The sequence below is a fragment of the Rhinolophus ferrumequinum genome, chromosome 4, assembly GCF_004115265.2.
Source record: "Rhinolophus ferrumequinum isolate MPI-CBG mRhiFer1 chromosome 4, mRhiFer1_v1.p, whole genome shotgun sequence".
NCBI classification, from domain to species: domain Eukaryota; kingdom Metazoa; phylum Chordata; class Mammalia; order Chiroptera; family Rhinolophidae; genus Rhinolophus; species Rhinolophus ferrumequinum.
In genome coordinates this window covers 8,721,302-8,743,147 of record NC_046287.1, presented here as the reverse complement: position 1 = coordinate 8,743,147, position 21,846 = coordinate 8,721,302, and the positions used below count along the sequence as shown (strand labels likewise).

The following is a 21,846-nucleotide window of genomic DNA, read 5'->3' as shown; positions in this document are numbered from 1 at the left end:
ATGCACAAAATAGTGTCATGGAATGCAGAAGATGCAGAGTCTACTGTCCAGTCCTGAGAAGGACATGACTTACCACTTCACATCGACAGTAATGTCCTCAACCCCAACCCAAATCAAATGTCCATCCAAAGTAAACTGGGTGGTGGGGATGAGCAATGTGAAGGTGGAGGCAGGGAGGACAAATAAAGTCAGGTGAGGATTTGGCCCATTCTGCAGAATTTTAGAGCTCTATATTTTTTCTTCTAACAGTGGTGGAAATAATCTCTTGCATTAATACGCTAATAGTTTTATTGCACTCCAATAATATTGGACTATGTATTTGAACTTGGTAGTCTCTATCTGAGAAGACTTAAATAACACCACTTACAAAATAATCAAGCACGGGCTTTAATTGTCCTCCATGGTGCAAGGGAGAAATTAGCATTTGTTTTCCAGGTGGACTTACTAAACCCATCTCCACATTTCTGAATATTAGAGATGTATGACAGTGCAGAGAAATGCTGCCGGAAATACGCAGACAAAGAGATGAACTTGTCCTCAGAAAAGAGAGCCCGCTTTCAAATTTACCTGAAAATGACTTCATGGGTGATCTTTGGAAACTCACTTACCTCTTTGTGGCTCTAGGGTTGGCAAAAATTTGCTCTTCCTTAACTCAGTAACAATGTAGAGCTTAAATGTACGAGACAGACTTGAGTTTTCGGAAGACAGTGTAAAAAATGAAAGTCACATGAGTATTGCATAGTTGTGTTTTTTGCTAATACATTTGTAAATAAATTGCTAAATGCATACATTTTACATTTGTTGCACACTGACAGTTTCTAAAGGATTTTTTCATGCGTCATCTGGCTTGTCTCCAAAGCTAAAGAAACCAGGTTGTTTTCTTATATATAGAAAACTGAGGTTCAGAAAGATTCCATGTCCTTCCCTCAATACACAGCTCGTTTAACAGCAAGGCAAGTACCAGCGTCCAGGTCTTCTGACTGCTGGTTCACTGAGGCTCTTGCTAGGGAACAACTGTGTCTTTATTGTCACTGTGACTAATTAGAGGAGTATACATGGCATTCATTCATTCAAATGCAAATTAAGTACATCCCATGTACCGAGCACTAGAGAAAAACCACCTCTGACATATTTCACAACTTGCAAAGTTGGTTTAGGTTGCAAAGAGAGTGCTAGCTCATCTCTAGCATTTGAAGTTTTTTTTTCCTCTGTGACATTAGGATGCTACCTCGGGCTAGAGAGTAGGTTTAAGTCCAGGCTCCTCTTCCTCCCCATTGAGTTAAGTTTGTTGCTTAAATCACTCTGAAATTCCTCACCTGTAATCAAATTAGTCAAACGGGCTGTCGGCTGTAGGTGTGATGGGGTCGGTGGGGGGGCCACATTGCTGGAGAGAAAAGAGGAAGCAGGACAGGTACTGCTCTTGGGAGTGGCCTTCTGGGCACAGCTCTCTCCTCTTTTTTGTTGCCCAGATGGTGGCAGCAGAAAGTTGTAGAACCTGGCTCTAGGGAAACTTAGGTTTTGAGACTGCCGGTGTCTCGCTGTGGGTTGTTTTGGTTTAAAATCACATTCGAGTGCTGTTCTTTCTGTAGGAGTTGAAAGTTAAAACACGTTACCTACCATAGGATGACGTCTTCCTACTCTTAAGTATCTACGCAAGAGAAACAAAAGCACCTGTCCAGAGTTGTAGACCAGCTTTATTTGTAATAGCCCAAACTGGAAACAACCCAAATGTCCATCCACAGGTGAATAGATAAACAAATTGTGGTATATCCATACCAGGGAATATTATTTAGAAAAAAGGGAAGGAGCTACTGATATATACAACATGGATGCATCTCAAAATGATTGCAGACGGAGGTGATGTACTGTACAATTTTTATATAAAATTTTGGAAAATGCAAACTAATCTATAGTGACAAGAAACAGATCCATGGTTGCCTGGGAATGGGGAGGATCAGGAAGGGGCAGGGAGTGATTACAACGCGGAAGGAAGAAACCTGTGGGGGTGGCGGCTACATTCATGATCTTGTAAACATATGTCAAAACTTGTCGAATTATGCACTTTACATTTGTGCAGTTTATTGTATGTCAATTATATTGAGATAAATCTGTAAGAAATTACACTGGGGTATTTTTCTTTCTCTAAAATGTCCCTTATTTTCTCTGACATGACTCCATGTGCCGTTGTTTTAAATGGACTTTATTTTTTAAAGTAGTTTCAGGTTCACAGCAAAACTGAGTGGAAAGTACAGAGACTTTCCATATACCTCCCACCCCCAAGCACACATAGCCTCTCCCATGACCAATATCCCTCCCCAAATGTGGTACATTTGTTACAACTGATGAACCTACATTGACACTTCATCATCACCCAGAGTCTGGAGTTTACATTGTGGCTCATTCTTGGTGTTGTACATTCTACAGGTTTGGACAAATGTATAATGATATATATACATCATTAGAGTATAGAGAACTGTTTCACGGCCCTAAAAATCCTCTGTGCTCCACGTATTCATCCCTCCCTCCCCTAACCCCTGGCAACCACTGATCTTTTTATGCCATAGTTTTGCCTTTTCCAGAACGTCACATAGCTGGAATCATCCAGGATGCGGCCTGCTCAGACTGCCTTCTTTCACATGCGTTTAAGGTTCCTTCATGTTTTATCATGACTTGATAGCTTATTTCTTTTTAGCACTGAATAGTATTCCATTGTCTGGATGGACCACAATTCATTTATCCGTTCACCTACTGAAGGACATCTTGGTTGTTTTCAGATTTTTGGCAATTATTTTAAAAAGCTGCTTTTTTCAGAGTCTCACTGGTGTTCTCAGTGGGCCAAAGTCAAGGTGTTGGGAGAGCTGGGTTTCTTTCTAGAGTCTGTAGGGGAAAGTCTCTTTCCTTGCTTTTTTTCATCTTCTGGAGACTACCTGTGTTCCTTGGCTTGTGACTCCTTCCTCCACTTTCAAAGCCAGCAATGGTTCATCCCTGACCATTCTTCCGTAGTCATCTCTCCTTCAGCCAGGAAATGTTCTCTGCTTTTAAGGTTCATGTAACCCAGAATTCTCTCCCCATCTCAAGATCCATAGCCTTCATCATACAAAGTCTCCTTTGCCATGTTTTTAATGGAAATTTGAACGTGGACATCTTTGATGGGCTGTTATTCTGCCTACCACAGCACGCTTGCAAGCATATTTCTAAGATTCATCCATGTTGTTGTGTGTGTTAGTAGTTTGTTCTTTCTACTCTCGAGCAGTAGTATGGCGTATAAATACATCACAGTTGCATGTCCAATTTTTTGTTAAAGGGCATTTGGTTTGTTACCAGTGTTTGGCTATTGTGAACAAAAATTCATTTTTATATTGTTTAGTATTTCTCTTTGGGAAAAATGTAGGAGAATTACTAGATCACAGGTTAATTGAATGTTTGACCTTGTATGTGTTTATTGGTCATTCATATATCGTCTCTTGTGGGGTTCAAGTGTTTTGCCCATGTTTTGTTTCTACTAGGTTGCTTGTCTTTTTGTTATTAGTTTGTAGATGGTCTTCCTATGTTCTAAAAACAAATTCTTTGGCAGATGTAAGGACTGCAATATATTCTTTCAGTCCATGGCTTGCCTTTTTCTTTTTGTAATGGTGTTTCATGAACAAAAGTTTTACATTTTGATGAAGTCTGGTTTCTCAATTTTTAAAAAGTGGTTAGTGCGTGCCTTTCGTTTCCAACTAACAACTCTTTCCCTACATCAAAGTCATGAGGATATTCTCTCATGTTTTCTTCTGGAAACTCTGTAGTTTTTGCTTTTTATGTTTATGTTTTTGATCCAGCTCAAATTAATTTTTGTGTAGAGCGCATAGTAGGTGTTATAGTACTTTTTTTTTTTTTGGTACAGGTTGTTGATCCAGTACCACTTATCAAAGAGACTTTTATTTCCTCATTGAATTTCATTGACACATGTCTCATAAATCAATTAACCAAATATGTGTTTATCTATTTCTGGAGTCTGTTCTGTTTGCTAATCCTTGGCTAATACCACACTGTATTAATAACTGCAACTTTATCGGAAGTCTTGAAATCAGGTAGTGTAATTTTATTCTTCTTCCTTAAGATGATTTTGGCTGTTGTAGGTCAATTTTGGGTTTATGTCACTGTTGTAGGGTGAATTGCGATCTCCTAACTCTTGGTACCTGCAAATGTGACCTTATTTGCAAATAGGGTCTTTGTAGATGTAGTCAAATTAAGATGAGATCATACTGAATTAGAGCGGACGCTAATCTGACATGACTGATGTCCTTATAAGAAGGTGGGAAGAGACACGACAAAGACACACAGGGGAAAGACTACAAGAAGATGAAGAAAGAGATCAGGGTGATGAGTCTACACACCAAGGAATGCCAAATATTGCCAGCAAACCACCAGGAGCTAGGAGCAAGGCATGGAACAGATCGTCCCTCCCAGCCTTCAGAAAGAAGCAACCCTACCCACAGCTGGATTTTGGACTTCTGGCCTCCAGAAATGTGAGAGAATACATTTCTGTTGTTTTAACTACCTAGCTTGTGGTACCTTGCTATGGCAGCTCTAGAAAAGTCAGTCTCTGAAACAACTCAAATGTGCTTAGGCAATAAGGAAATGACTGTCTCTTAAATTTACAAGTCCCAAGCTGAGGGGTTCATGGTGAGATTTATGTGAGGTATGGGGTATTAGGATTAGCTCAATTGTAAGAGTCAGAAACCCCCCAAATAGTGGCTTACACAAGATGGACATTTTATTTTATTTTTCCCTCATGTAGGTGTTGTTATTCCAGAGTTTGTTGGTATGGTGGGCTTCTTCTATCTTTTTGCTGTCATCCTCAGTGCATGGCTTCCACCCCATGGTGTGAAATCTAGTTTCATGTTTGCCTTCCATCCATCAAAAAGAAACAAGGGTAATGGTGCCTGCCCCCTTCTCTTAAGGATACATTTGAGAAGTTTGTGTGTTATACCTCTGCTCAAAGCTTGCTGTCCAGAATTTAGTCACATGACCACTCCTATCTGCAAAGGAGGCTGGGAAATATAATCTTTATTTCAAGAATCCATGCACCTACCTATTTATTATGAAATAAGAAGGGGAGCACTGATATTAGAAAAAAAAACACTAGAAGTTTCTTCCTGAGTGTCTGTAGAGGAAGACTAAGAGTCTTATAGGTGATTGGCTATAAGAGAATTAAGGGGGGACAAAATCAAGTCTGGAAATAAATATTTGAAATCTTAGAAACATTAGTTATAATCTTGAGAGGGGATGAGATGATCTTGCAAGAACACAGAGAAGAACATGCCAAGGAAAGACTGCAGGGCAACTCTGAGTTTAATTATTCAGGTGAGGATTCAATGGCCCTGAGAAGAAGAAGTTAGATGGATAGTCAGGACTATTTTAAGGAGAGAGTGATCAGCAGTGTACAGTGGGAAGAGATGCCAATTAAGGTAAGTGACTGGTTTTTTAAAATGTAAGAAGCTGTGATTGTCTTGTTTCAAAATTATAAGCTACCTCAATTCTTTTTCTGGAAAGAGACCTGTGTGACTGAATGACCTGCTGGAAATTGAAATGTGTATAAATCCCAGTGTAAGGCTGTCATGGTTAATTTAGGTTCAATGCTGGTGGAAAACACAGCTTCTCTCCCCTCTTCAGCGAGGGACAAGCTTACATCTGCACAGTGAGGTCACTTATCAAATTTGTCACTATGGTCAGGTGCCTGGAGACCATAGGAGGCCCTTGAATAGAAACCAGAAGCCAGTCAGAAGGCTCAAGGGACTAACGGTTTAACCTTTGACTTTTGTCTGGTCCTAGGGATGGAATCAAGATGAATACAGAATTGGAATCACACTTGTGCACTAAGAGATAGGTAAGATCATGTTAACTGTGGTATTATTTGTGATAGAGAAAAACTGGAAATGACCCAAGTGTCCACCAACCGAAGAGTGGACAAATAAATTGTGTTCTTGTCATTCAACAGAATTATATTTGGCAGAGAAAATGAATAAACTAGATCTGTGTGTATCGACATATGTGAAAACGAGTGGAAACAAAGCATGTTCAACATGAAAATAGTTATGTGAATTTAAAAAACATAAAGCAATACTGTACATGTTTATGTAAACATATAAGTATGGTTTAGGTACAAAAACATGGACTAGGAGGGTACATACCAAATTCATGGTAATGGCTGTCTCTGAGGAAGGCAGAAGGGAGATTGGACTGGGAAGGACGAAAAAGGGGATTTCAACTTTATCTCTGTTGTTCTATTTCTTTTACTAAGAAATATTTGAAGCATATGAAAAGGTGGACAATGTAATTACTTATTAAGGAAATGTAAATTAAAGCCACAGAAGAAGAAAAATAAACTGCAGTCAGATGCCAGTATATATTCACCAGAATGGCTAAAATGAACAAGTCTAACAAGATCATACGTTGCCATGAATATGGAGCAACTGGAATTCTTATACATTGCTGGGAATGTAGATTCATTCAACCACTTTGGAAGATGGCATCTTCGAAAGCTAAGCATATGCCTATCCTGTGATTCTGAAATCCGCCTCCTAGGTACAAACCCAGGAGAACTGAGTATGTAACGTGCACCAAAAGAAATACACAAGATGTTCATATTAGCCAATGACTAGAGGCAATCAAACCAATTTGGTTATTCCACTTCTAGATGTATGAGTATGAGTACATCCTGGAGACCCTTAGTTATGTACCCAAGGATCCAGGGTAAGATTACTCATTGCAGCACTATTTCCAGTAACAACAGCACCAGCAACAACCACCACAATGAACAACCACAAAATAACAACTTAAAGATCCACAAGCAGGAGGATGAATTGAGACGGCGGCCACATGGATGATTCTCACCGACATTGTGTTGAGCAAGAGAAGCCAGATATAAGAGAATGCATACAGTCTGATGTTGTTTAAGGGGTTTTAGAATTGGCAAAACTAATTCTTGGTGACAGAATTCAGAATACGAGTTACTATGGGGGTTACCTATGGGGTGCTATTGACTGGAAAATGGCATAGGGACCCTTCTGGGGTGATGATAAAACATCTGGAGGGTAATTTAACACTGGTGTATACATAGGTAAACATTTACCGAATTTTATAGTCAGGATTTGTGTACTTTATTTTATGCAAGTTATACCTCAAAAAAATATCTGAAGCAAAAATAACAAAATGTTAATATGTGGTCATGGTCAGCGGCGGGTTCTAGAGTGCTATTACGTAATTCTCAGTATTTTCTTGTGTGTTAAAATTATAATTGTGATTAGGAAAGAGGGAGAGAGCTGTAGTCCTCCACAACCAAAGTGACACCCATCCTAGAAGAGGTGACGCATTGAGGGGGGGGCCCCTTGCCCAGTCATGTCCCCAGCGCCTGGGTGGTTCCCTTACAATGAGATGCAGATGAAAACCAACTGACCTCTCCTGGAGGAGATCAGGTTATCTTCGTTGTCACTGTCTCAGTAAACTGACATGGGGCTGTTTTGTAGGCTCTTTTGAAGATCAGCTTGGCTGATTCTTTAGCCATCATGCAAGAGCTGTGGTGGGGTGTCCACCCCCCTGCACCCCAACCTGGCTAAGGAGCGAGTGCTGCATTTGGAAGGCACCTCCTTGGCCTCCTCTCCCAGAATGGTTGCTGCTCCACTTGCCTAGGGCATCACCAGTGGGTACCAGGGCAAGACAAAGAGCATGAAGAAGGGAAAGAGAGAAAAACAGAATTTAAAAGGGGAGGTGGGAAAAAGAAGAGAAGAGATACAATGAAATATGCACATGCCTTGCCTTATTTCTTCAAGGACCAGGGTTATCTGCTCCCTTATTTGGAGCCTCTTCCTCCTGTGGGCTCAGTTCTCCACCTTACACTGTGCAGAAGGGAGGGCGTGGTGAAGCCAGACAGACCTGCCTTTCCATCACTACTTGACTGGCAGGCTACTTCACCTCTCTGTGCCTCGATGTTCTCACCTGTAAAACAGAAGCAGTAATTCCACCTCGCAGGGTTGTCGTGGGGCTGAAAATGGTGCATGCCAACACCCGACCTCGGAGGTCATTGATAATGGGGGTCGGATGTCTGACTTCCCCCTGAGGCCGGTTTTGTGGGTGGGAGACTTTGGCAGGGTTGTCCGATAGAGCTTTCAGCGACGATGGCTGCTGAGCACTTGGTACGTATCTAGTGCGACTGAGGAACTAGATGTTTCATTTTATTCTATTTTAATTGCTTTACATTTAAATAGTAACCGTGGCGAGGGGCTACTGCATCGGGCCGCCCAAGGGCAGTCGTTCACGGCCACGACCCCGTCCCCCGCGAGGCGGCCGGGCAGGGTGGTTCCGCAGTGTAGACGCAGAGAGGCGCCCGGGCCGCTTTGCACCTCCGCAGTCATTTCTTTCCGAACAAGCTCCTCCTGAGTCACGTCGAGGCTGAAGGGAACGCGGGACTATAGTGAGACGCCGGGCTCTGGGGTGGGAGCGATTAAGGCTCCTAAACACGCGGACTTCGCCGACTTCTGTCCCTCTCGCCCTCCACCCTTTCTTGTCTGTCTCCCGCAGCCCTTAAGTCCCTCGGGGAAGTGGGGTGGGACGCGCAGGATTCTCTCTGGGCCTCTGTCCGCTTTCGTCTCCTTGATTCTTCGCCGCGAACTTGGGGTGCTCAGCATTTCCACTTCACAGACGAGACACTGAGGCTCGAATGGTTAAGGGCACGGGGCGGGAAGCGGCGGAGCTGCCGCCCACTCGTAAAATCTTTGGGGCCCTGGTGACGCCAAAGACACTTTCGTGGGTCGGGTTGTCAGGGCGCGCGGGTAAAGCGGCGCATAAATATTTGGGGCTGTAACCTGGGCTCCGGCCACTTCTCGTCACTGCGGTTCCCCGGCAGGCGCGTGGCGAGGGCGGTGCCTGGGGGACAGGGACGTCCCCCGGGCAGTGACTGGGACGGTCCCCGCGGCCCCGCCCCGCCCCGCCTCCGCCTGCGGCTATAAGACAGCGGGGCTTCGGCGTGCGGACCGTGCTGGGAGGCGCACGGTGCAGCGCAGCTCGGGGGAGGCGGCTGGCAGGGTGGGAGCACGCGGGCGGGAGAGTGAACCCCAGGCGGAGCATCCCAGCCTCAGCGCGAGCCTTCACACGGTCCCTGGGCCAGCACCTCGCAGGACCCTCTGTCACGCACGCCGGGCCGAGCCCACTCATGAAGCCGCCCGCGGCGCAGAGCAGCCCCGCGGCCGCCGCGGCCGCAGGTGAGTAGGGGTCCCGGTAAAGCCCTGGCTCCATAAGTGTGGGGGGGGGGCGCGAAAGAATGGCAATGCTGTGTTGTCCTTTTATACCCAACCTCTCCCTCCATTCTCACCGGTGGGACCCTGCCCCTGGCGGGTTCAGCCTCCTCCCCACGCGGGGCTGGGGATCCGAGCTGACACTTAATGGGCACGTCCTGACTCAGTCTTCCCACCGCCTTCCCACCGCCAGTCGGTTCGCAGGTGCCCTTGGGGGAGCAAGCGTGGGGACAAGTACCCGACAGCGCGTGGGAAAGAGTTCCACTGCGTGGATTAGCAGGATGACCTTTGGCTTCGCAACTTCAAGCGAAGCTCAGTTTCTTTATCTCAAATGGGCTTGAAGATAGACCTCGCTCCAGGGGGTGGTTGAGAGTATGAAAAGATAAGGAGCAACATGCAGCCACCGCGTGGCTGTCACTGGGCACGCGCGCAACGAGTGGCAGTTATCCTCGGGAATGGTGGCTGCCCCCTCCAGGCGGGACGGGGTGGCGCCCCGCCCCCATCACCTGAGTTCACGGTCCCTGTCCCCAGCCCCGGCCTTGGACTCCGCGGCCCCCGGGGACTTGACGGATGCGCTGTGCGAGTTTGACGCGGTGCTGGCTGACTTCTCGTCGCCCTTCCACGAGCGCCACTTCCACTACGAGGAGCACCTGGAGCGCATGAAGCGGCGGAGCAGCACCAGTGTTAGTGACAGCAGCGGCTTCAGCGACTCCGAGAGTAAGTGCCGCCCCGCCAGGGAAGGTACCCGGGGCCCTGGGGACTCCGGGTACCGGCCACTGAGGAGCACTCTGGGCTGGGGTCTCATTTGAGAATCTGTAAACCGAGGGGTGGGGGCCTTGAGTCTCTCCAGGGCAGGAGGCCCAGCGGGGACAAGACGGGACTTTGGGGAATGGGGACCATCATGGGAAGGGTCTTGAGGGCCGCTGGTCTACCTGCCGCCTGCAGGTGTTAGGAGGCAGGAAGGTTTAAGTAGCTTGTCCCTCCTCATTCAGACAGGACTCCTGCCACCCAAGCCAGGCCTTTCCACAGATCCCTGTCCCCTCTCCTTTCCCCCTTTTCTTCCCTTTCAGCAGTAACTTTTCAGAGGATGTGGAGCAAGTGGCACAGGAATGGGGATGAGAGGGGACACAAGAGGGCACAATACGGAAACATTTGTGCAACCAGGAAAGGTTTCATGAGCTGCTGTTCTTGGGATTTTTGAAATAACCTCTTGCACTTTTTTTTTGGCCCTGCGCTCCCAGACTTGCTGCTTGCTCCATTGCATACCGTTTTGAAAGAATCCCAGGCACTGTGGAGGTCAAGTACTTTAGGAAGTGTCCCTCTTCCTCCAGGCAGGTCCAACAGGGAGTGTGCTGGCTTTGACTCCCCACTCAGACTGGACAGGGAGCCAGACAGCAGATGGGTACTGAGATGCTTGCTGGTGATTTGCAGGGTCTCTCTGTCCTAAACAACCTCAGAAAAGAGACAGCCTTTTACAGGAACTCAAATGTCCTGTAAGGATTATGGATATCTGTTTAGGTGTCAAATAGCAAATTTGGTGACTTTTCAGTGTTATGTGATTGTTGGTTTTCACCTTGTGGATCGCTTATTGGTTTCCAAAGTGAAGTTGAAATTAGTTCTGGGTTATTCTTGAGACTTCCCTCCCTAGGTGGGTTACAAGCATGAACTCACTTCCTTTGCTGCCCTCCACTCTGGAAGCAAAAATAAAGACCTTTCCTTGTGATTGTCTTCTTTTGAAATCTGAAGCTCTTCCTTGTTCCAGGGCAAAGATTCAGTCCTAGACTTACACCTGAGCTGTCCTCCTGAAAAGGGATAAAGGGCACTCGCTACCCTCTGCAGGGTTTGAGTCAGAAACCTGAGTTCCAGCTTGACTTTTTTTGGCAGCCTTGCCCAAGGGTTAGATCTAATTGCAGCTTTGAGGTGAAAGGGAATGGAATAGTGTGCTGTTAATTTTCGGTTTTGTATCTTTGGATTTTGCTGCTAATGACCAGACCACTTATTTTCAATTTCAAAGGGAAGTCTAAATAAGTTTTTTAAATTTGTCTCACTATCTGTGACCAAACTGAAATATGTCTCCTTCTCCAGGGGCATGGAGCAAGCTATTCATCAGGGACAAATTCCCTCCCCCACAGGAAAGAAAGCTGGGGCGGCCTGTCCAGAGCCGCTGTATTGCAAAGAACAGTTCCTTTCTAAACCACAGCCGCATTTGGCTAGAATAGGGTCTGAGCTGGCCTATTCTTGGGGCGATCGCAGCTCTCTCTGGGTAGGATTTCAGATCTGGGATCAGTTCTCAGGGGCCTCAAAGAGAAGACACTTGAAACACATTCTTAATAGTTTCGGGGGGATATTTGGAATTGTCTGTAGTTTTTCTTAGGATATGTGTGTGTAATTTTGCTTTCTGCTTTCATTGTAAACCGTTTAACCCTTAGTTCAATGGTTCACGAAGTAATGGAGAAGGTCTAAAGAAGGCTCCGATGCCATCAGTCTGTTCTATAAATGTGTACTTTGTCCCCCATAAGGCAGCTTAGAAATTGTCTTGGCAGGCGCGGTGTGTATCTAAGTAGTCGTTTCTTAAGGAAGCATAATATGTGTATCGTCCTTGCCGCCAAGAATCGAGCGCAGACACATTTGTTACATTCATCTATCTGTGTAACGCTTTTCTGTGGAAGAGAATGTCTGAGAGAGGTTCATCCTACCGAATTTAGGCCACCAAAAGGGAGACGCACCAGGGTAATGATAACGAGAGCCACGCCCTTGTTATGACTACTCATATTATTTATTTGCTCTTGCTCTTAATGACCTCTTAGCTGTGCTTTAAACGTGATATCTCACATGCTCCCTACCACAGTCCGATAAGGCAGGCGCTGTTATCTCCATTTTTCTGATAAACTAATAGGAACACGTGGGTTCTCTCTCTAAGGCCTTGCTCTGTCACCTGGATGATTGGCTGGAATGGGAGCTGGGGCCTCAGGAATAGACTTGAAGTTCTGTTGGACCCAGCTCGGTGCCTGTTTATCAATGGTGCGTGTGTTTGAAGGGTCTCTTCAATGTGGTGGTCTTCTTGCTGGGTCATTGGAGCCCAGGCTGAGCCCCATTAGGGCCCTGGGTGATGAGTGGGCCTCAGTTTCTCTGGCAGTAAAATTGAAAGGGTGCTATTCAATGGTGCAGTTACAAGCATCCGTGAGTTCATGATTAGGAAGAAAATATTTGTTCTGTTTCATGCTTTCAAGAAAACATGAAAATGCTTATACTGAGATTTTATTTTGGGTGCTGAACACACAGTGCAATATACGGATGATATATTATACAATTGTATGCTTGAAACCTATATAATTTTATTAACCAATGTGACCCCAATAAATTTAATAAAAACAAAATAAAATGCGTATACCATGCTAGATCACATAGACCAGACATATTTGGGCCAGTCTTGCATGAAAATGTAATGTATGAAACTCTGAACCAAGGTTCTCCTGGTTTTCACTTGACATTTACAGCTGCATGGCTTTTAAGAGGTAAGGTACACACTGCGCTGCTGTTTTTTGAAGAACCCTTCCTTTCCTCATGAACAAAAAAATTAGGTTGCGTGCCTCCAAAGGAGAAAAGTATACATTTCTTCTTCCCCCCGAAGAAGTCAGTTACTTGGGTAAGCTAGGAGAATGGATATTTAATAAGGAAATAACCCTTCCTGTTCTCACTAAGACATGCAGAGGACCAAAATAACAATTGCAAGATAATTTTGCAGAAGGGGTGGCATTCAAATGGGCATGATCAAGATAGGCCCATTCCTCTTCCCTACTTGGGCTCCCTCAGGTAATCTCAGGGGGAGTAGTTGTCACTTCAGCAGTAAAAGGGCATTGCAGTTCAAACTTGATCCTCAGAAATGCTTCTGGAATTGTGAACATCTTTGGTGCCAACTTGATTTTTTAAAATATACTATTTTCTCACTATTTTCAAAACTGTAGATACACATCGTGACTTCTCCAATGTGCGTAAGGCCTGAGGTCTACTGTGGATGTGACGGCCATCATGAAACTTCGGGCCATTTGGGGGGATGAGGGACTGGCCTCTTGAACATATGCAGGATCTAGAATGTCTGTATATCTGCCTCGACTATTCCAGCTTGGCTCTGGGAGAGGGGACCTTATGGACCCCTGGGTGTCAGCACGACAGGTAGCATGTTGGCTGATCTGGCATAGGAACCACTGAGAGTAGAACGTGAACTTGTACAAGCCGTCAGAGTGGGAGGAGTTAGGAGCCCCCAGCTCGCTCTGATTCTGTGTTAGGCATTCCAGCCACATGGCAGGTCTCGTTCTGATGGCCGCCTAGAGAGGTATCTAGAGGGACCGAGCAGTCCCAGAGGGGAAGCTAGGGCTACAGTGTGAAACTGAGAAAGGGACACTGTCTTATTCTCTCCCAGTTTTAATGTAATGAGGCTGTCAGAATTTAAATTTTGATGAGACCATCCACTGCCCCCCTTCCCTGTGGCAAAAAGGAAACAGGTCCAAGACTTTCTTTTTCTCAGTTAATTACTATAGTTTGCTTGCCTTCTACGTGTGGGATTGTGCTATATTTACAGGAGCTCTGGGCAAGGTTCACTGTCTGTGGTTTTACTTCCCTCTGGACTAGCAAATGTTGGTGTGCTAACCCTAAATTACCTTTCTCCCTACCCCCAAACCAAGAAAGCACGTCTACCTTTTAAACAAGCCTGTTTTTCCAGCTGAGTTTCTTAAGCTCTGTCGGCGATTCTAAAGTTAGATATTTGTTTATTTAATATGCTTACATTTTTTTTGACAGTGTCTTGGAAGAGTTGATTTCTGAATTTGAGTTTCCTGGCTTCCAAGGTGACTTGCCAAGGACGTTTCTCATGGGGCTTTGAGTTGCTTGTGAGATGGGCATTAGAGCTGGTTGAAGTAGATGTTGTAAGGCCCTAAAATATCTAGTCTTGCCACCTGCCAACGTTCCCCAAACCATCACTCTTATGTGTTCCTTGAGCCCCTGTTAATACAGCACCTGGTATTGGAGTGCGGCGATCATAATATGCTATCAGCCAGCAACACATCGCTGGCATTTTATCAGACTAGCTGGCTGTTATTTTGCAAGGAGTAGAATTCTAGGGGAGTGAAAAGATGGGAAGTCAGGCTTTGCTTACCTTTTAATTTCTCACAGCGTCTACCTAGCACGAGATCTTGTTCACGGCAGGGGCTTAATAAAAGTGTGTGGAATGAAATTTGATTGGATGAAGGGTAAATAGATGTCTGGAGCTTGGAATACTCTTGTGTTCTTGGGAAGCTTGTTCTAGGACACCTCTGAAGATACAGTTCTCTTGCGAATTTTGCTACTCTCTGAAGAAGAGGAGGAAGCCTGGGCCCAGAATCTTGATTCGTATGGTTCTCTGTGGTGACCTCTCCTATGCCATCTTCCACTGTGCTGGGAACTTTGGAATAAAGTCATGAAAACCAGAGGGATCGTACATGGAGTGCCTAAGTTATGATTCTCCTTTTGCAAAAGAAGAAACTAAGGCTGAAGTGGCTTGCACAGTCACACAGCTTCCTTGTGACATCTTGTCCCACACATCTTTGTGGTGGCAGCTTCTGCTGAGGCTCTTACATTGTCCTTTTCGTCGTTTTCGTGAACGACATGTGTAGACTATTACCATAGGGTGGAACTAAGCCGTGGGTGTGTTTGGCTCTAGGATGCTCGGGGTTCGTTTCCTTTTGATGGTTGAACATTTTGGAGCCTGGAGTCAAGTCTGGCCCAGATTGTGCACAGAAACTCCTGGAAAGAGAGAGGCATCCCGGTGTAGCAATGAGCCGGAACGTGAGCGTGTGTGTGTGTGTGTGTGTGTGTGTGTGTGTGTGTGTGTGTGTTCGTGTATTCCCCTCCCACAGGAAGAGTGGATGTGGATATAAAATCCTGCAGAGTTGGGGCAGAATAGAGATGAAGTCCAACGTCAGGACAGGGCCTGTGGTGCAGGATGGGAGGAGACCGGGCTCTCCAGGGCCATCTGTTTCTGGGAGATAGAGACAGAGATGTAGTCACTGAGAGGTGGGCCAGTGGGCCTCTGGGTTCGGCACTCGGGGCCAGATATGGGGCTGATGCTCTCGGGTGCTCCTCAGAGCCAAAGAGAACGTGCTAAAGGCCTCGTATTCTTTTATTCTGGGCATATCTTTTGTAACTTAGTCATGTTCATTTTGAGTTAAGGAGACCAAAGAAGGATGTTTTTGCCTCCTCCTCTTGGGCTGGAGGTAGTGGGATTAAGTGAGCAATTCTCAAGGAGGAGTGGGGGCTGGCCAGGCCCCCAGGACTCCCCTGTCCTCTCTACCTGAAGATCCTCTCCTGAGCTCACCTCTGCTACCGTAGCTGCCTTTGTGTTTTGTTTTAATCAGGAAGACTGTTCCTTTGTGACCTCAGTGGCCACATCCTGCTTCCGCTGCCGGCTGTGCCTCTGAGCCCTTTGAGTTGGTACAGCTCAGCCAGCAGCTCCATTCTGTGTCACAGCCACATGGCTGGGCTGGCTGTGGGTTGCTTTCCTCCCCTGTGGCAGGACTTAGAGAAATAGAATCTCAAAAGTACAGAGTGGGGAGGGATGTTAAGGATTATTTAGTCTACCTCCCCATTTTATTGGTGGGTAAGCTGAGGCCCAGAGATACTGTCTTGTTCAAGAGCATCCAAGTAGCTGAGCAGTTCCCTTGATTCCCCATGCAGCCCTGCTTCATGGGACCTTGGCTTGCTGATGCTCTGGTCTTTGGGGGTATGACAATAGAGGGAGACATGAAATCGCTCCAAGTGTCTGTAGCAGACAAGCTGCAGGACAGGAAATCTTTATCTTTGACCCTCTACCTTATTCCCAGAGTGTAGGCTCTCAGGAAAACCATGACAAAGATGCTTGACCAGGCAGGGAGGTTCATTAAGTCATGGGATCCAACCTTATGTTTGTATTTTAGGGGTTTCAGAGGGCAGAAAGGACATTTTTTAGGAAAGATAATTCCTTATGGCTAAGGTGCCAACCCCCGCCGTCCCCAGCCCTGCTCAGCCAGACACCTGGGCACTGGGCCCCTGTGTGTTGCAGAGAGAGGGTCTGTTCGTGTGACCCCATCACACCCTGCCTTTTTCAGGGGAGCAAGGGCCCTCTGTGTGCCCGATTGGAGACACACACTCACGCACACATAGGCACACTCCCCTGCCTCAAATCCTTTTGGGGCATAAATATAAAATCTGGAATTCAACCTGTTTTCTTTTTTTTTTACTATGGATTTTTACCTTTTGCTCCTTTTCGAGATAAGCTGTCGCTTATCAATAGGTTATAGAAAACCATTCCTCAGGAGTTTCCTTTTCTTTCTGAAAGGTGCAGATTCGCTTTATAGAAACAGCTTCAGCTTCAGTGATGAAAAACTGAATTCTCCAACAGACTCGACCCCAGCCCTTCTCTCGCCCACTGCCACCCCGCGGAAAGGTGAGTTTCTGAGCTGGAACTGAGTCTTTGGCTTCCCTATTCCCTTCCCCTTCTCACTCTCTTTCCTCTTCCCCGTCATCCTTACCAGTTTTTCTCAAATGTGCAAACAAATAGATAACACTAGTGTCTTAGTACAGTACAGTGTGAAGTGCAGTTTGTTATTTCCCAGGATTTTGATCAGTTTGAAAATGAAATCAGAAAGTTGGCGGGGGGTGGGGGGCAGGGAGGCAGGGAAGGGGCAGGAAACCAAATTCACAGGGAGAAAGAAAGCTTGTGGACTCCAGAATCTGCCTTCTCTCATGTGGTATCGTCAAGACTATGCCAGATGACACTATTTTCTCAGACTGGTTGGTTCTAGAATTTAGAACTCAGCAGTTAGGCTTTTCAGAAAGTAGAATTCTTTTTATTGCATTAACTATTCAACCAATGCTTTCAGATTACCAATTTAGCAATTAAATGGGGTCATTATTATGAGACAAGTGATGATCTCACACGATTCGGAATAGCAGCTCCAGCCGGTCTCTACTGTGATATTAATAGACGTAAAATGTTTTTAAAGATGCATGAGCAGTTTCTTATTTTTTGGAACTCTGTCCAGCTAGAGAGCTGAATGTTCTGTTATAGTGAACAAGTGCCCCTTTGAAAACAAAAGTTTTTTTTTTTTTCCCTTAAGAAACGTTAAGCTTGTTGAAAATAGTTGCAGAATGCAAGAAAAATGGAACATAGTTAAAAAGAAATATGAAGAGTCCATCATTTTTCTCACTCTGGCATTAAAGCAGAATTCCCCCGCCCCCCGGTCTTTTTTTCTTTTTTCCAAAAGAGACCTTTTAAAATTCTCTTCTCAACATAGCAATGTTAGCAGTCGCTAGGGACTCTGCCATTGTCCAGCCTCCGTCTGTAACGGATCTGTTGAATTCAGAGAGAAAGAGCAGTCCAGAAAGTGGTTTAAAACATGCCCAGATCTGTTACCTGATCCTCAAGAGGTAGGAATTAAAGAGGGGAAAAAAGCCCTACTGGCAAATTGACTTTAAAAGCTAACGAAGAACAATGAGCCATTTGTAGCCAGCGGGGGTTAATTAATATAAATATCCAGTAATGTATTTCAGAGAAGGCATGAATGATGAACTTTCTACACAAAAAAGTAAGATATATAGAAAAAGTATATGTCTCAGGATGCAGAGAGGAAACAAAATCAGGATGAGGACTTGTTACCTCGCGCTGTCACCTGGGTGGGATGAGAGGAGCCTCAGGCCGCCTTCTCTTACTGCTCTTTGTTTATCTCCTACTGGAGGGACTCTGAGGGCCGCAGTATTGCCCTAAGAGGACAGCACGAACAAGAACGTGTCAGACAGATGTGCAGACAGACGGGCCGCACGAATTACGGGATCTGGGTGTCCATTCCCCACAGGGCTATGCTTACCAAAGATTTTTGACGGATAACTCAAATCCTACACAACTAAAAATTCAAAACTTTTAATCTTCCTTCCTGGCCCCTCACGCTCTGCTGCCCCCCTGCCCCCATCAGACTTTTAAGGCTGGGAAGGGAGATTCTTCTTCCAGGTTTCTGGGTTGGGATGGGGTTTGGGGGATGATGAACTGAAAAAACAAGAAACATTTCAGCTAGTCTTCAGAATACGTTTCTGAGTTGACTGGAAGTAAACATTGGAGCAGACACTTAGGGTTGGTACAGGACTCTCTTCACGAACATCTCTGAAGATAGAGAGAGATGCAAACCGAGTTACAGAATCATGGAAAATGTGGGAGTCATCATCTGCCTTTGATATGGGGAAACTGAACTCCAACCCTTGTTTTTTCAGCCAAGCTCGGTGACACAAAAGAGCTAGAAGACTTTATTGCTGATCTTGACAGAACATTAGCAAGTGAGTACATGCCTGGTATTAAGAAATCAAACAGAAAACTAACTGACACCTCTGATAAAGTACGATAATGTTTACCCACTTGCCTGGGGGCAGGAAGTTACATCATAATGCCTGTTTAGGTTCCCAAACAGGACCCTAGTGGCTCACAAAGAAATTCAAAAGATTAGCTTGCTTTCAAGTAGACCGTGTGCTTTTCAAACAGCAAGCACAGGCCACCAGCAAGCAATGGCATTTTGTTTGAGGGGAGTAGAGTAAGGTAGCAACACAGTCCTTAGAGCAAGACTGGGGTTTGACTGTGGTGATGGCCTACCAGGCTTTTTAGAGAAGAAATGGGCTGACTGACCATGCAGGCATTATACTGACAAGCCAGAGGGTTCCATCCCATGGGCCAGGGACATTTCCCAGGTTAGATCCAGGAGCTTGGTGACGTCTGACTTCTAGAGGGTTGGGTCCCAAAAGGGAGAATTGGCTCGGGAGACCCTGTAACCAAAGACCCACACCAATTACGGAAAGATGGGGATTACATACCATACCTTATTTTCCTTTGGCCATCACACTTAATGAGGTCCTTGTGTGTTCTCTACCTGAAGATTTGATCGCCCTGTTTCTTACATGCTGTACTACCCTGCATCAAAAGACCGAGGCCTGTTTTGGCAGAGATTATTGTAACTGCTGCACAAGTTGTATTAGATCCATGTTAACAAGCCTGCCTACTTCATGGAAATTGCAGCTGGCTGCCCACTTAAAGCAGTTAATCAGACATACATTACGTGGAAAGCCTGCCTTTAAGTTTGTTGTTTGGATACCTGTCAGAGATGGCGTGATCTGGCACAGGAATTGTAAACTTTGAGTGGATAACCTTATCTGTCTTATTTACAGGTATGTGAAAAAAGAAGAAGTTCTGGGTCCTTCCATGATAATGGAAGAGCTTGAAACCTCTGAGGATCTGGTAAAATCAGCTACAGAATTTGCTGCCAGAAGGGACAGAAATGAAGACTCACCTACCACCACCAGGCCATTCTCAGGCTCATCCTATAACCAGCCTTTGGGCTCATCTCTGGGCAATTTCAACAGTGAAACTGACTTCGTTTACCTGCTTGCAGCATATTAGAACAGACCACCCATGCTAATATTGTATTTTCACTTAAAATACAGCTTTCCTGTAATTTAAAGTGCTTTTATGAAAATATTTGTAATTAATTATGTATAGTTGGAAACAATGATATGCTCTTCCCATTATAATATATTTTTGTATGCAAATAAAATTTGGACTAGAGTCTGTATCATGTAAGTTTCCTTTTTTTTCCTTTATTTCTTTCAATATATTCCCGTTCAAATCATACTCTGGTGGGAATAACACGCCTCTTGACTTCTAACAAGAACGTTGGGTGCTGCCAAATTGTACTACACGATAGGGCAGTAAATGTCAAGTGTTACTTGAAGCTCATTCAGCACTTTCGAGGGAAATGGTGACATATGATTAATGGGAAATTTTAATTTGAGGATTGCGGTTTTTCGTTTTTTTTTTTGGGGGGGGAAGGGGAACAGGACTTTATTGGGGAACAGTGTATACTTCCAGGCCTGTTTTCCAAGTCAAGTTGTTGTCCTTTCAATCTTAGTTATGGAGGGTGCCGTTCAGCTTCAAGTTGTCTTTTCAGTCTTAGTTGTGTCGGGCACAGCTCAGCTCCAGGTCCAGTTGCCGTTTTCTAGTTGCAGGGGGCGCAGCCCACCATCCCTTGCGGGAGTCGAACTGGCAACCTTGTGGTTGAGAGGACGCACTCCAACCAACTGAGCCATCCGGGAGCTCAGCGGGAGCTCAGCTCAAGGTGCTGTGTTCAATCTTAGTTGCAGGGGTTGGAGCCCACCATCCCTTGAGGGAGTCGAGGAATTGAACTGGCAACCTTGTGGTTGAGAGCCCACTGGCCCATGTGGGAATTGAACCGGCAGCCTTCGGAGTTAGGAGCACGGAGCTCTAACCGCCTGAGCCACCGGGCCGGCCCAGGATTGCGGTTTTAATGGAATTTGGGGTTGTCGTCTATCTCTGTTCTCCGCATATTTTAGTACCTTTTTTAGGTGCCATGGGCTCTTTCCTTCAATTATGGGAAATGCCGGTTTTACTTAAAATCTAGGACTTAAATATGAGGGAAATTGGGGGTGGCTGGAAGACTTAAAAATGACGGTGCTCTTCTAAGATCTGTGGGCTGAGGAAGTTTTGATGGCGTTGGCCTTGATAACATTTGGGTGGTTCAGTGGAGCCAGAGGGTCCAGATACAAAGTTTTCCACAGGGTAGGCTGTGAGTGTAGCAGCCAACACCTCCCCCCCCCCCTTTTGTGGAGGATGGAGAGAGACATAAAAACAGGAAAGTTCATAATTGTCTTACCTACAGTTTTCTATTTAAAACCTCTATTAGGTTGGTGCAAAAGTAATTGCGGTTTAAAAGGTTAAAACAATAATTGCCAAAACCGCAATTACTTTTGCACCAACTTCATAAAATAACCAGGCATTACTTTGATAATCAAATCAAGTTATTTAAAAACTAATTCTTAAATGTTTCTATAGAACACAAATCCAAATGATTTTATTTATACCTTCAAATGCTAACTATTATATTTGAGCTGCTTTTTAGGGCTCTGGGAAACTAAATTGCCTTTTTAAAAACGTTTTTCTTTTCTCCAAGTTTCTGGGAAAGCTTATGGGTTGAGCCCAAATATTTTCTTTATTTCTCTATTGAGATATAATTCACATACCCTAACATTCATCCTTTCAAAGTATACAAATCAGTGGTTTTTAGTATATTCACGGAGTTGTGCCACCATCACCACTGCCTAATTCTGTCTTTATGGATTTGTCTATACTGGATATTTTGTGTGAATGGAATCATACAGTATGTGACCTTTTGTTTCTGGCTTCTTTCCCTTACCATTACTGTTTGCAACATTTATCCCTGTTGTACATGAATCAGTACTTCATTCTTTTTTTATGACCAAATAACAATCCACTATATGGTTATAACATATTTTTAAAATCCATGTCTTGCTTGAGGGACATTTGGGTTGTTTCTACTTTTTGGCTGATCAATAATGCTGTTATGAATATTCACATACAAGTTTTTGTGTGGATATATGTTTTAATTTCTCTTGGGTATATAGCTAGGATTGGAATTGCTGTCATACAATTACCCTATGTTTAACTTTTTGAGGAATTCCCAAACTTTTCTACAGCAGCGGCACCATT

At 44.8% G+C, this 21,846-nt stretch overlaps 1 protein-coding gene across 1 annotated transcript; it reads left to right on the top strand.

Annotated features, from left to right (window-relative positions):
- Positions 1 to 9,001: 9,001 nt before the first annotated feature.
- Positions 9,002 to 19,894, top strand: RGCC (regulator of cell cycle). Its single transcript, XM_033104764.1, has 5 exons — positions 9,002 to 9,242; positions 9,807 to 9,992; positions 16,624 to 16,731; positions 18,549 to 18,611; positions 19,491 to 19,894. The coding sequence occupies exons 1-5, from the start codon at positions 9,194 to 9,196 to the stop codon at positions 19,496 to 19,498; spliced, it is 414 nt and encodes a 137-aa protein (XP_032960655.1). The 5' UTR covers positions 9,002 to 9,193; the 3' UTR covers positions 19,499 to 19,894.
- Positions 19,895 to 21,846: the final 1,952 nt, after the last annotated feature.

Coding starts and splice junctions, on each gene's coding strand:
- RGCC (XM_033104764.1), top strand. CDS start 9,194: ATGAAGCCGCCCGCGGCGCAGAGCAGCCCCGCGGCCGCCGCGGCCGCA. Junction 9,243..9,806: donor CGCGGCCGCCGCGGCCGCAG/GTGAGTAGGGGT, acceptor CCCTGTCCCCAG/CCCCGGCCTTGGACTCCGCG. Junction 16,732..18,548: donor CACTGCCACCCCGCGGAAAG/GTGAGTTTCTGA, acceptor TTGTTTTTTCAG/CCAAGCTCGGTGACACAAAA.